The sequence below is a fragment of the Rana temporaria genome, chromosome 4, assembly GCF_905171775.1.
Source record: "Rana temporaria chromosome 4, aRanTem1.1, whole genome shotgun sequence".
Classification (NCBI taxonomy): domain Eukaryota; kingdom Metazoa; phylum Chordata; class Amphibia; order Anura; family Ranidae; genus Rana; species Rana temporaria.
Window position 1 is genome coordinate 360,447,840 of NC_053492.1, and position 15,443 is coordinate 360,463,282.

Sequence of the window (15,443 nt, forward strand, 5' to 3'; positions counted from 1 at the left end):
TTTTTGAAGGCTTGCTTGCTTCCCGCTTATATCAATTGGCCAGTAAGTCTGCCCATCATTAGTGGTAATTAGTGGTCCAATTGAAACAGACAGTAGTGGATAGACCAGCTTTCCACAGATCAGGAAGTGTTGCAGATTCCAGTCTACAGTAGGCCTGACTTTAGTGTTCCCTTGGCAGCAGATCAGTAATTTAAAGGTATTTAGGCTTTAGGTTATGTACCTGCACTGTAGTTCCTGACTCTGTTCAGTATCATTACAGTACTAATGAGTTTACTGTTCTGTTTGTGATCCAGAAGCAAAGAAAAGTACCTGGTATTACAAAAACAGGCTAGTATGTGCTTGGTGATTGGTTGCTCAGACACCAAGCTCTGTTACATGGGGATTTATTTACTAAAGCTGGAGAGTGCAAAATCAGGCTCACTTCTGCATAGAAACCAATCAGCTTCCAGGTATTATTGCCAAAGCTTAATTGAACAAGATGAGGTTAGAAGATGATTGGCTATCATGCACATCTTCACCAATTTCTGAGTGAACCAGTTTTAGTAAATCTACACCATGGGGACAACAAGAGAGCCCTCAGCCCGTGTTAGTGAAAGCGGAGGTTCACCCGTACATAACATTTTTTAGCCTTAGGTTCCTGCTCATTTTGTCTAGGGGAATCGGCTATTTTTTTTTAATCGAAGCCGTACTTACCGTTTTAGAGATGCATCTTCTCCGCCGCTTCCGGGTATGGGCTGCGGGACTGGGCGTTCCTATTTTGATTGACAGTCTTCCGAGAGGCTTCCGACGGTCGCATCCATCGGGTCACGATTTTCCGAAAGAAGCCGAACGTCGGTGCGCAGGCGCAGTATAGAGCCGCACCGACGTTCGGCTTCTTTCGGCTACTCGTGACGCGATAGATGCGACCGTCGGAAGCCTGTCAATCAAGAAGGAACGCCCGCTCCCGAAGACCCATACCCGGAAGCGACGGAGAAGATCGCTCTCTACAACGGTAAGTACTGCTCGGATTTTAAAACAACTAGCCGATTCCCCTAGACAAAATGAGCATCAATCTACGGGTAAAACATTTTTTTAGGGTGAACTCCCTCTTTAAAAGCCACAGGTTCACTTTAAAAAAAACTTTCACTATCTACTGACTAAAACAGAACAAAACACAAAGGCTTACATACCTACCTGACACATTTGATGTTCTTGTTTACATTTCTTATGCAATTTTAAACTTTTTAACTATCTTAATTTCAAAAGTAGTTTTTGTCATATGTACAAACTTTCAAAAAAGACAACCACACATTCATATACAAACTTGGGGAAATTTATCAAAACTGGAGTAGGCAGAATTTGTAGTAGCTGTGCATGGCAACCAATCAGCTCCTATCTTCAGTTTTTTCAGTTAAGCTTTGAGAAATTAAATACAGAAGCTGATTGGTTGCCATGCATAACTGCTCCAGAATCTGTCTGCTCTAGTTTTGATAAATGCACTTGAATGTGTTAACACTAACAAGCCAACATGTGTCAGTGAATGGAAGAACAATGAAAAGAATGCATTAAAAAGTAAATTAACCCACAATGTAAAAATCCACCTGCAGTCTTTTACCATACCGTGTTATAACGATCTAATAGAAAACAAAATTCTTGATATATGGAAAGACCTAGCTTTTTACAAATGAAACTGTAAACTATTATTTACTTAATCTAGAACTCATAATGTAATAGGGTCGGGGGTAAATTTTCAATGTGTTTTCCATTTTGCAGTAAATATGAGCAATACAGTGCCATAATATTTCATCTGTGAATATAAGAACTACGGACATGACAGATATCCCTATGGAAATAAAAAAGGTAAAATTAGTACCGTCAACAGCTTGAGATGGTCGTGAAGAGTGTCACTGTCAAGGCTGGGATTGATAGGAAGCAGTTCACCTCTTCTTCGGTCAATGTTTTCTAGCCAAAGCAGTAACCCATGACTCATTTCATGGAAGTCCTATCATATACATACACATACAAAATAAGTATTACAACTGTAACATGTGCACTCCATTTATAAACGTCAGCCTTAAAGTGACTCACTACAGGGTCACTTATACCCAAATGGCCATCAGTAAAAGAAATGTGAACATACTTTCCCTTTCAACGGTCAGTGTATGAAAATGTCACAAGAATTCCGATTCCCAGCTCCCTCAATTATTTGATTACTAGATGACGTACAAGTTGGTGGAAGGGACCACAGCGGCTGACATGGGAGGGACAAGCAGTCTACACTTTAGGGTCCTTTCACATGTGCGGACCGTTCGTCCGTTTTTTCATACGTCCGTTTACGGACTGCAATGCTTTCCAATGGGATAGCGTACGTTAGCGGATGAGCATCCGCTAACGTCCGTTAACATCCGTCTCCGTTAAGCTCCGTTTTTTTGAACGGAAGAAAACCCTATTTTTCTTCCCTCAAAAAAACGGAACGGACGAAAAACAGATGTTAGCGGACGATCCGTTTAACATCCGATCCGCTAACATCCATTTTTCATCAAAATATGTAATAAAAATAAAGTTCTAACAAAAAAAAAAACGGATGAAAAACGGATGAAAAACGGATGAAAAAAGGATGACAACTGATGAAAAACGGATGTAAAACGGATGAAAAAACGGATCAACTGATGATAAAAAACTGATCTAAAAAACGGTCCGCACGTGTGAAAGGACCCTTAGTGTAGAATACTTGCAGCTGGAAAGGTAAATATATTTACACTTCTTTTACAGGTGATCTTTTGGGTTTTGTGATCTCTTTAAATACCATAACCCTCTGAAATTTCCCATAACAAATGAAAGAATAGCTTGCAAATATTTAGCATATGATTTACTGTAAAAAAATGTTTTATCTATTTAACACATTTAACCACTAGCCAACCACCGCACGACTATTTACATAAACAGAATGGCATGGGCAGGCATATTGGCGTACAGGTACGTTCCTTTGAATCTGCCACCCAGTGGGCACGCGCGCGCGCCCCCAGCGGCATGTGCGTGCCCACTGGGTGGCAGATTAAAAAGGACGTACCTGTACACCAATATGCCTGCCCGTGCCATTCTGTCTGCCCGTTGCGTGCCTCCCGAATGCGGCCGCGGGTCCCGGGAACTCGATGTTCCAGGGAGTCCCGCGATTGCGGTCGGCAAGGGCAGAACAGGGGAATGCCTTTGTAAACAAGGCATTCCCCTATTCTGCCTAGTGACACTGTCACTGATGACCGTTCCCTGTGGTTTGTATTGTGACTGTACTGTCTTCCCCGATGTAAAGCGCTGCGAAAACTGTTGGCGCTATATAAATCCTGTATAATAATAATAATAATAATAATAATAATAGGGAACACTTAACCCCTGCAGCGCCACCTAGTGGTTAACCCCTTCACTGCCAGTGTAATTTTTACAGTGAGCAGTGCATTTTTATAGCACTGATCGCTGTAAAAATGACAATGGTCCCAAAATGGTGTCAAAAGTGTCAAAAATCGCTGATCGCCGCCATAACTAGTAAAAACAAATATTAATAAAAATGCCATAATTCTTTCCCCTATTTTGTAAACCTATAACTTTTGCGCAAACCAATCAATAAACGTTTATTGCGATTTTTTTACCAATAATATGTAGAAGAATACGTATCGGTCTAAACTGTGGAAAAATATGTTTTTTATATATTTTTTGGGGATATTTATTATAGTAAAAAGTGAAAAATATAGAATTTTTTTCAAAATTTTCGTTTTTTTTTTTGTTTATAGCTCAAAAAAGAAAAATCGCAGAGGTGATCAAATACCACCAAAAGAAAGCTCTATTTGTGGGAAAAAAAGGACGTCAATTTTGTTTGGGAGTAGCGTCGCACGACTGCGCAATTGTCAGTTAAATCAAGGCAGTGCCGAATCTCAAAAAGTGGCCTGGTCTTTGACCATCAAAATGGTCCGGAGCTGAAGCGGTTAAACACTGAAAAAGCTGAAAGATGCTATGGAACCTTTTAACTGCAAAATAATTGAAGACATAAAAGTTTAGGCCCCAGTCACATGAAACTCTTAGTATTTTACTTGCACACGGTACTGATGTTTGAACATCAGTATTGCTGGCCAAAATGTCTTGAATTTATTTTGCACGTATTTGTGCATATTGTTTACTTGCCTGTGTATACAGGCACACTGAAAACAATGGACAGCATTCAAATCAGTAAAAAATACTTGTATGCATAAAAATTCAGAGTTTTTAGGCAGCAGTGTGCAAGAGGCCTAAAACTGTCTGGAAACAGTTAGGGAGGAGCAAGAGAGTTGCATCTGCTGAGAAAATGCCAATGCCAAGAATTCAATGGGAAATGAACTTCAAAGGAGGTAAAACATTAATCATTATATACTGATTTAATGAGCTGTGCTGATTTACAGCAATCATTCAATGAAAAGACCTATACAATTGTTAATGCTTTCAATATAATTTATTTTTTATTTTTCTATCTTTTCTTTTTCATTCTATTATTTTAAAGCCATATTTTTTTACAACTAAACATGATGAAGTTGATTTACTAAAGGCAAATCGGCTGTTCACTTTGCAAGGGGATTTGTACTTTGCATGGGGAGTTCCCTTACTGTAGCTTAGTGAATGTGGGGAAGTTCTGCTGACTTTCATCATCCAATCATATACAAGCAAAAATAAAAAAAATTCCCTTGTAGGTGATTGGATATTCTTTGCCAAGTGAATTTTCACTACATTCACTAAGCTAAGAAAAAAATGCCCAAGAAAATTAACTCCAATAACTCTTGATTATAATTCATTTGAAAAATAAATGTTTATAAAAACACACAAAAGTGTAGGAGCAAGTGGTGCTCAACAATATATATATATATATATATATATATATATATATATATATATATATATATATATATATATATATAGATCATAGGTGTGCACAGCTTCTTGAATTAGGGTGTGCACCCCAAAGCTGAAACACATATGTGTGTGTGCATGTATATATACTGATGTCAGTAGAGCAGCGGATGGTGTCATAAGGGCAGAGATTGGTGTAAGTAGGGCAATGGACGTTATCAGTAGTTTTTATTATTTTAAATTTGTTTTTTTGTTTTTTACAATTTAATTTTTTTATCGTTTTTTTTACAATTGTGTAGAAGAAAAAAGAAAAAAAGGTTATTTGGTGAAATATCAGGGGTCTAAATAGGGGGAATATGCAACACATGGAGTGATTAGGGTGTGCCCAGGCACACCCGGCACACCCTGTACCTATCTATACAAGCCTGGATGCATAAACAATCAATATGTTTCATATGACATTTCTGATTGCCAGTGTTCTTTCCACCACATTTACATTTTTTCCACACAAATATATTTAAGCAAAATGCTTGTACAAAAAAGATTCAATGCAAATTTAAGTCTTAGGCCTCGTACACACGGCCGAGGAACTCGACGTGCCAAACACATCGAGTTCCTCGGCCAGTTCAACACTGAAGCCGCCGAGGACCTCGGCGGGCCGAGAGCTCCCATAGAACAACGAGGAAATAGAGAACATGTTCTCTATTTCCTCGCCGAGGTCCTCGTCGGCTTCCTCGGCCGAAAGTGTACACACGACCAGTTTCCTCGGCAGAATTCAGCCAGAAACTCGGTCGGAAGCTGAATTCTGCCGAGGAAACTGGTCGTGTGTACGGGGCCTTATTCATGCATTCCTTTTGACAAAGGCTACTTGTAATGCAGAAAAAATATATTTTTTGTGTGCAGACGTATAGCCAGAATTGTAAAGGTCTAGTTCCACATCTAATATGTTTCAAGGGTAGTGCAGGACTGTCTCCCTAATGCCGCATACACACGATCGGTCAAAACCGATGAGAATGGTCTGATGGACCGTTTTCATCGGTCAACACCGATCGTGTGTGGGCCCAATCGGTTATTTATCCATATGTTAAAAAAAAGCAATCTTGTTTTAAATTTAACCGATGGATTCCTAACCAATGGGAAAAAAAACTATCGTTAGTAGGCACAACCATCGGTTAAAAATCCACGCATGCTCAGAATCAAGTCGACGCATGCTTGGAAGCATTGAACTTCATTTTTTCAGCACGTCTTTGTGTTTTACGTCACCGCGTTCTGACACAATCGTTTTTTTAAACGATGGTGTGTAGGCGCGACGGACCATCAGTCAGCTTCATCGGTTAACCGATGAAAACGGTCCATCGCTCCATTCTCATCGGATGGACTGATTGTGTGTACGCGGCATAAGCCATTCACGCAGCATTACCTACTTGCACAAAAACGTGATGCTATTACTCTAAGCATGGCCAAGCATTGCTGAAGTACGTTACTCACTGGTTATGATGAAAGGGGAGTATTTGAACCCCCAAAATACTTTGGGTTTCCTATGTTGATATTTCAATAACAAAAAAAAAAACTATTCTGGACTCTATCATCTTATTGAGATTAATAACTACAAGTACAAAAAATGTTTTCCCTATCAAAGCAATACAATAAAAATATTGCCTTCAAATAGCACCCCCTCTTCCTACAAGCTAGTGTCAGAATGCTGGGGGGGGGGGGGAGTAAAGGCTGCTAGCACTCCACCTTTGAGGTTGAGGTTAATAGCTTCTATGTTTATATATTTGTCCTGCTGGGATGACTTAGGAGAAGAGGTGCATATAGGGTTTTTGAAACCATCATATCATATAATAAGTCTGGATACCACTAAAGCCCTGTACACACCAGACCTTTGTCTGACCAAAATCACATCGGAACTAGGGTTAGGGTTAGGGTTTGGCTTAGGGTTTAGGGTTAGGCTTTAGGGTTAGGGGTTAGGGGTGGGGTTGGGGTTAGGGGAATTCCGACGGAGTAAAAGAGAACTCTGTAAAAATCTAAACTCTGATGGAATTCATCAGAATTTCCAATGGAATTACTCCGATGGGGCATACACTCGTAATTTCCGATGGAAAAAGTCCATCTGATCGTGTGTACGGGGCTTAATACTGCTTTCATACAGTATATGATCAGTACATTGGACAGCTTTTAAGATATTCCTTAAAATTTCACTTGATCAGTGGAATGGGTCATTCCATTGGCTACACTACAGCTGAGCAGAAAGAATTATCGTTATTAGTAAAAATTATAAAAATGGACAGAAAGTAATATTCCACAAGCTTAATATGACATTTTTTTTGTTTTACAGTCTGATCTAATCTTTAAAGTATACAAAACTAATATTTAAGATGTAGACAGTGGAGAACTAAATGACCTGACAGCTACTTACAGTGGTTGTAAACCTCAGACATGAAATATGAACAAAGTATACTGCTCTATAGTGTATATTTGTCTTAATCAAGGAGCACTAAAGCTGGTCATAGACGATACGAATCTCGGCAGGTTCAGCAGGACCAGCTGAGTTTCAAACCATGTATGGTCAGGCTGATTTTACCCAGGGTGATAAATTGATTGATCAACTTGGGATTTTTCATGCGATTATTGCCAGCAGCCATAGCCACTAACAATTATCACTGTGTGTTCTGCTGGCTGGGATTGCTCCCTGCACAAACCGTGGTTGCAGGAAAGAAAATTGCACCATCTATGGGTGGCTTAAGTGTCATTTCTGTCTGCTGCCTTGTTCCTCTTCTATCTGCATGAGTCACTTCTAAAAGTTTTCCTGACACCTAGAGAAAAATGGTGACAGGGCATAGATCTCTAACATACAATCTGTGATTTACAGCCTCAGCTGTGTTCCTGTATGTTGTGTGGGGGGTGTCCTTTCCCTCCAATCATCTCTCATAACTCTCCTCCCTGAGCTCGGCAGTGTGTAATCTCTTCTAATCTCTTCTTTTTTTTCTGACAGCTCAGAAGAGCTTTATAAATTATGGACTTTGGAGGGATGTAGAAAAGAGAAGACTGCAGAGAAGACTGTAGATAAACAGCTGCAACGTATGTAGGAGGATTGGTTAAATCTCTGTGTATCACATGAGGCCAGTCACTTTGCTGGGTATTTGGATGGGTTTACAACCACTTTAAATCCCTCAGAGACTACCTGGTAGGCAAGCCCAGAGACAGGGGTATCTTGCTCTTTGAGTATCCAAAACATATAAAAGACAACGATTGACTCAACCTATAAGACTCTACTAAAATACCAACACTTTGACATGTGGAATAGATGTGCCTATCTATAGCTGGAATATTATCAGACAGCTTTGTAACACACATATTTATAAAGCAGTGAATGTAACTTTCACCAAACCTTCACTGGCAGTGAATCAATCACTGTTATTACAAATACATATCCAAGGGAGATTCACCTGCAGTTAATGGTTAGTAAGTGTCAGACTCACCCTAAATATTCCCTACAGTATCATTATGATCCCTAATATTTATGAAATGACAAATGGTAGTATATGGATATAATGCAACCGCATTAATATAATTAAAATCAATCTTGCTGTATTTTGGCATCAGTTTTTTTTTAACATAATAAAACAGTCCTATTAATGTGTTCTAGATTTTGTAGAAAGCGCTGAGTGAACCTGCTTTACACACAAAAAAAAAAATACCACTTGACAAGTTTGTAAATAATGGAGTCTGTTACAAACCTGGCACTGCATTAAAGCATCCTGTAGTGAACAGCGCCAGTCTTCTAATGTGCTGCCCACACGGTCCCATCTTAGGTTCATTTGGCTCAGGCGCTCTTGAAGATCCTTGCTCTCTTGAGTATCTGCCTGAGTGAACTCGGAGCTGCAGAGATTAATGGACAGCACAATAGCTTTCCGACTGTCTACAGCCTTCTGAAGTTCCTGAAATAAGCAAGTGGAAGAAGAAAAATATATTTGTTGTTATCGGTGGCAGACATGCCTAATTCTAGAAGTGCATAAAAAAAAAAAAATATCTGAATAGTGCCACTTTAGTTTCTACATTAGTTACATGTAGATGTAAAGTAGACCAAATGGGGCTTTCTGATTTTCTCTTGTAATGGTTTTCCTTTTATTTTCACGCCAATGTCAGGACACAAGACTACTGTTTTTAAAATAAAGGAATAGCATAAATTGCAAGAGCTCATTTTCTAGTATACTATTCATGACAAAAATGATCTTACCAATTAACCTCAACAGGAATATGCGCAGACACACTTTTTTTAATTTCATTTGACAAGCAACACAATTGATACAATATAGTTAGGCTGGTCATACACTAGAAGATTTTTGAATCAATGTCTTAAGCCCCATACACACTATTAGCCGGATTCAGGTAGACTTACGACGGCGTATCAGTAGATACGCCGTCGTAAGTTCGAATGAGCGCCGTCGTATATTTAAGCGTATTCTGAAACCAGATACGCTTAAACTTGGCCAAGATATGACCAACGTAAGTCTCCTATGCCGTCGTATCTTATGTGCATATTTACGCTGGCCGCTAGGGGCGTGTACGTTGATTTATGTGTCGAATATGTAAATGAGCAAGATACGCCGATTCACGAACGTACGTACGCCTGTCGCAGTAAGATACGCCGTTTACATAAGGCATACGCCGGCGTAAAGATAAACCACCAAAAAGATGGCGCAGCCCATGCAAGGTATGGACGACGGAACAGCCGTCTAATTTTACGTTGTTTGCGTAAGCGTACATGAATGGGGCTGGGCGTAGGTTACGTTCACATCGAAAGCATTGAGTATTTGCGACTTGATTCTGAGCATGCGCGCGCATGCGCCGTACGAAGGGCCTTCATTTACATGCGGTCACGGTTCATTTAAATGTAGCCCGCCCACTACATGCCTACTTTGAATTAGGCAGGGTTACGCCGACCCATTTGCGCTATGCCGACGTAACTTACGGAGCAAGTGCTTTGTGAATACTGTACTTGCCTCTCTATTTTACGTTGGCGTAGTGCAAATGAGGTGCGCTACGCCGGCTTAAACATACGCCAAACTACGTGAATCTGGCTATATCAGTTTTCCTGCAGGTTTTTCTCTTCAGATTTACCAAAACCATCTAATATGAGGTCAAACCTTAAGGCCTCGTACACACGACTGTTTTCCTCGGCAAAATCCATCAAGAAAATTGGTGGCAGAGCTTTTTTGCTGAGAAAAACGGTTGTGTGTATGTTTTTCGTCGAGAAAACTGCTGTGGATCTCGACGAGAAAAAAAGAGAAATTTTTTTCTCGTTGGGAGTCTCAATTTCCTCATCATGTTCCTCTTCGGGCCGGACGACGAGAAATACGTTTGTGTGTAGGCTTAGAAACCCGCGCATGCTCAGAATAAAGTATGAGACGGGAGCGCACCTTCGGTAAAAGTAGCGTTCGTAATGAAGATAGCACATTCGTCATGCTGTAACAGACTGAAAAGCGCAAATCGTCTTTCACCAACCTTTTACTTAACACGCAGTAACATGAGATTAGCAAATGCAGCCCCAAGGGTTGTGCCAGTGGAATTGAACTTCCCGTTTATAGTGACGTCGTACGTGTTGTACGCCACCGCGTTTGAGAACAACGAGACTTTGTCTTGACAGTGTGTACGCAAAGAAAGCTTGACAAGATTCTTGACAAGCCTGACAAGAACCTCGTCAAGGAAAACGTTGTTTCTTTTACGACGAGATTCTCGGTCCTGTGTACGAGGCCTAAGGCCCCATACTCACGACCAAACATGTCTGCTGAAACTGGCCCGCAGGCCAGTTTCAGCAGACATGTTTGGTCGTGTGTGGGCGCGAGCGGGCCGAATTCTAGCAAACATTTGCCCGCCGGGCCTTTTCCCAGCAGACAAATATTCCTGGACTTGTTTTAAAACCGTCCGCTGGAATCCTGCCCGCTCGGACATGTACGGTCGTCAGTACAGACCTACCGTACATGTCCAGGCGCCCGCCGTCCCTCGCATGCGTCGAATGACTTCGACGCATGCGTGGAAGCATTTTAAAGGCGGGCCGCCCACGTCGCCGCGTCATTGTCGCGGCGACACCGCGTCATCGACGCGGCGACACTGCGGACACGCCCCGCGTATTGTTTACGCGCGGACTTCTGTACGATGGTGTGTACAACCATCGTACAGAAGCCCTCTGGCAGACATGTATGGTGAAAACGGTCCGACGGACCGCTTTCACCATACATGTTTGTCCGTGTGTACCCGGCCTAAGAGTTTCAATTTGTATGCAATCAGGTAGGCCCTTGCACTACATGGTTTTGGTAAACCTGAAGAGAAAAACCTGCAGGAAAACTGATAGTGTGTATGGGGCTTAAGTAATATTTGTGTGATAAATCTCAGTGTATTCAATAACTTGATGGTTAACCCCTTCACTGCCCGTGTAATTTTCACAGTAATCAGTGTATTTTTATAGCACTGATCACTGTAAAAATTGCAATGGTCCCGAAAAATTTTAAAAAGTGTCCGATGTGTCCGCCATAATTACGCAGTCACGATAAAAATCGCTGATCGCCGCCATTACTAGTATAAAAAATAATATTAATAAAAATGCCATAAAACTATCCCCTATTTTGTAGACGCTATAACTTCTGTGCAAACCGATTAATAAATGCTTATTGCGATTGTTTTTACCAAAAATATGTAGAATAATATGTATCGGCCTAAACTGAGGGAAAAAAATGTATATATTTTTTGGGGATAATTTATTATAGCAAAATGTAAAAAAATATTGCATTTTTTCCAAAATTGTCGCTCTATTTTTGTTTATAGCGCAAAAAAAAGGTGATCAAATACCACCAAAAGAAAGCTTTATTTGTGGGATAAAAAGGGACGTTAATTTTGTTTGGGAGCCACGTCGCACGACCGCGCAATAGTCAGTTAAAGCGACACAGTGCTGAATCACAAAAAGTGGCCCGTTCACTTAGCAACAAAATGGTCTGGGGCTTAAGTGGTTAAACACAATTCTACTAGTGCTGCTTTAAATGAAACCAGTACAATTTGTATGCACCCTTTTTCATTACCTTTTTTTTTTTTTGCCTCTGCATGCACGTGGTAACGTGGTACTGAGGAAATAACTTACTTTTAGCTTTTTGATTCTTTGTTCTATAATTTGGATATCTGTGCTGACATCAAGCTGGCGAAGTTGTTCAAGCTCCTCCTCTGTTTCTCCCAACCAATCCATGATGTTGCTCAGATCTGACATAAACTGCTGCCATTGCTGGAGTTTCTGTTTCATTCGGAGTTCCTTGTTTAAGGCCTGTGCATGAATTAATTCCCATCGCTCGATAACACCTGGGACAGCAATGATATCAAAATGAAGCAAAACTGAAGTTCCTATTGAAAAGCTGAAAATACTTAAAGAGTCAGGGCCAAATCCTCAAAAGAGATACGACGGAGTAACTGCTGTTACTCCGTCGTATCCCTGGTCCTAACTATGGAACTGATCCACAGAATCAGTTTTCCATAGTTAGGGAGAAGATCCGGCATGTGTAATTGAATTACACTGTCGGATCTTAGGCTGCAGTACCGCATCCGCCGCTGGGGGCATTTTGTGTCGAAATGCCGCCTCGGGTATGCAAATTAGCACTTACGGAGATCCACGAAGCTTTTCTGCTTCGTTTTTTCTCCGTAAGTATTAAGTTGCATACGCAAAATTAGGGCTGCTTTTACATGGTGTAAAGTTAGTACACCATGTAAAAGCAGACCCTTCTGTCTAGCGACGCGTTTTTTTTTCGAATTTGAATTTTTTTTTTCGCCCCGTATTTTTTTTTTTCACGACGCAACTTTATTGACCCGTCGCAATCCACAAAGCCCGGCGTAACGTAATTTCGCGCTATGCACGTCAGGGAAATGACGTCACAAGCATGCGCAGTACGGCCGGCGCGGGAGCGTGCCTCATTTAAATGGGAATCGCCCCCATGAAATGAGGAACGCCTTGCGCCGGCCGAATTTAAGTTACACGGCCAGAAATTTCTAGGTAAGTGCTTTGTGGATCGGGCACTTAGGTAGAAATTTTAAGGCAGTGTAACTTAAATTTGAAATTCGCCGTTACCCCGGGTCTTTGTGGATTTGGCCCCCAGTCCTTCTATTTCAGTGGTAGACTTGGTACACTATGGGATGCGCGTGGAGATCTGTGCAGGTCTAGCCAACTGTCATTGATTTGAACAGGCTGCCTGCATCTCCCTGCATGGAACACCTGTGCATCCCAGATAGCCAAGGACAGCCTTTCGCACAAGTGTATGGATCGGTATGCCCATGTGAACGAGGCCTTAAAACACAGGTTAAGCACTTTCTATCCACAACCATTTCATTTCAGTCAAAAAATTAAATCATTCCACATTTTTTTAATCTTATTTACAGCATAAAAGAATATCAGATGATTGTATAGGGAAGGTAGAAATCGCTATTTTAAAAGGCTATCTTCTTTTGAAGAACATATGTTGTTAAATGTCAAGAAAGCAGTTTTCGCTGGTTAAATGTGAATGTCTACTAATTTTGCTTTAAAAGTAAGATGAATGTTGCTCAAAGAATACTGAGCACATTTTGAATACATGTCAGGTGAATTGGCCATCAAATTGTTTGTAAATGGACCTCTAATGCCCTGTACACACGATCGGTTCATCAGATATCCGATGAAGCTGACTTTCATCAGTCTTGCCTACACACCATCGGTTAAAAAAACGATTGTGTCAAAACGCGGTGACGTAAAACACAACGACGTGCTGAGAAAGTTCAATGCTTCCAAGATTTACCAAAACCATCTAATATGAGGTCAAACCTTAAGGCCTCGTACACACGACTGTTTTCCTCTGCAAAATCCATCAAGAAAATTGGTGGCAGAGCTTTTTTGCTGAGAAAAACGGTTGTGTGTATGTTTTTCGTCGAGAAAACTGCTGTGGATCTCGACGATCGTTTTCATCAGACGAACCGATCGTGTGTAAGCGGCATAAGTTATCATATGTTTAGCTAGTCCATTGTATCATACGACACAATAATTACTATTTATTTACTTCTGGATAATTCTACGTATATTTAAAAGGGTTGTAAAGTCTCATGGTTTTTCCCCTTAATGCATTATGCATTAAGGTAAAAACCTTCTGTGCTGTAGCTGCCCCCAGAGCCCCCCTTTTTCTTACCTGAACCTGATCGTTCCAGCGATGTGCACAAGCCAAGCGACTCCAGCTGTTGTCTCGAGTCCTCATTGGATAGATTGATAGCAGCAGGAGCCATTGCCGCTGTCAATCAAATCCAGTGACACAGGAGGCAGGGTGGGGCCGAGTCATGCTGTCTGTGTCAATGGACGCAGCAGCATGACTTGTGAGCCTGCACGCATGGGTGCCCCCAGGGAAAGCGGCTCTCCGTGGGGGCACTTGATAAAGAGGAGGAGCCAGGTGGGCTTCCGGGGCACCCCAGAAAAGGAGGATTGGGCTGCTCTGTGCAAAGCCCTTGCACAGAGCAGGTAAGTACAGTATGACATGTTTGTTATTTAAAAACCTTTACAACCACTTTAAGTTTTAACAGGTACGTGTAAACCCTTACATACTACTCACCAGCAGATTGTGTCTCTGTGCTGTTTAGGTTAATGAAACCTGAGAGTTTCTCCTCTTCCTCTTTTAATTTCCCACTTACTTTCCTCACAGTGTCTATGCTACCCCGACACTCTCCAAGAAGCCTCATCTAAGGAACAACAACATTGATCAAATTAAACAGAATAAGCTAGTGGAAGCAATATTCTTTTGGTGGTTCCTTGCCATTTGTTTTTATGTTTGACAAGTAGCTGGAACAAAGACATACAAAATGTAACAAAGTATCATTAAACTGTCAAGTCTACATAAAAACATTTTTTTTTTAGTTATAGGTGGAAAAATGATGGGCTGACTTAGCCCTGTACACCAACAGAAAGTTTAGCTTGTCATAGTTCCCGACTCGGTTCCTGTTGGGTGATTTTGTTGCTTGCATCCACCTTTGTGTGCTCTATTTGCTTCTGTTGTGTTCTATAAGCTATAAAGTTAATTACAAAGGCGGCGAGAATCCCTCAAAATCACCACTGCAGGTGTGCAGATCCAGGAATGCAAGAATAGAGTGGCTGGGTTATATAAGAAACTGTCAGATGTGTGTTGATATACAGTATATATATATATATATATATATATATATATATACACACAGTATATTTATATATATATAGATCTAGATCTACACATATATATATATATATATAGTTGTGGCATGCAAAACAAAACAAGATCCATAAATACATAATAGTGTGATAAGATTGGTGCGGAGGAACTGTACATTGACCTCAAGCCTATTGAACACATTTGGGATGAAATGAAAAGCCGGTCTTCTCGTTCTTGTTGTAAAACTGTGAGTGTCAGGTGACCACAAACCTTTTGCTATATAATCCAGAAACTTTAAGTTACACATAGATGTAACAAAAGTTAGGCACGCATCCATAACAACCAATCAGGTTGCTTGCTTGACTTAAAGGGTCAGAGAGGAGCCATGCTTAGGTGCTTTGGAAAACTCTGGTTTGTGTAAAT

The 15,443-nt window shown here is 40.8% G+C and overlaps 1 protein-coding gene across 3 annotated transcripts in view; it reads right to left on the minus strand.

Moving 5' to 3' along the window:
• Window positions 1–15,443, minus strand: part of SYNE1 (spectrin repeat containing nuclear envelope protein 1) — a 595,717-nt gene that overhangs the window by 15,334 nt on the left and 564,940 nt on the right. For all 3 annotated transcript variants that reach the window (XM_040350885.1, XM_040350884.1, XM_040350883.1), the window contains 4 exons: window positions 14,451–14,577; window positions 11,981–12,192; window positions 8,586–8,786; window positions 1,853–1,981 (listed from right to left, as the gene is read on the minus strand). In XM_040350885.1, coding sequence (XP_040206819.1) covers window positions 1,853–1,981; window positions 8,586–8,786; window positions 11,981–12,192; window positions 14,451–14,577 — 669 coding nt within the window. The remainder of the gene's footprint in view (window positions 1–1,852; window positions 1,982–8,585; window positions 8,787–11,980; window positions 12,193–14,450; window positions 14,578–15,443) is intronic.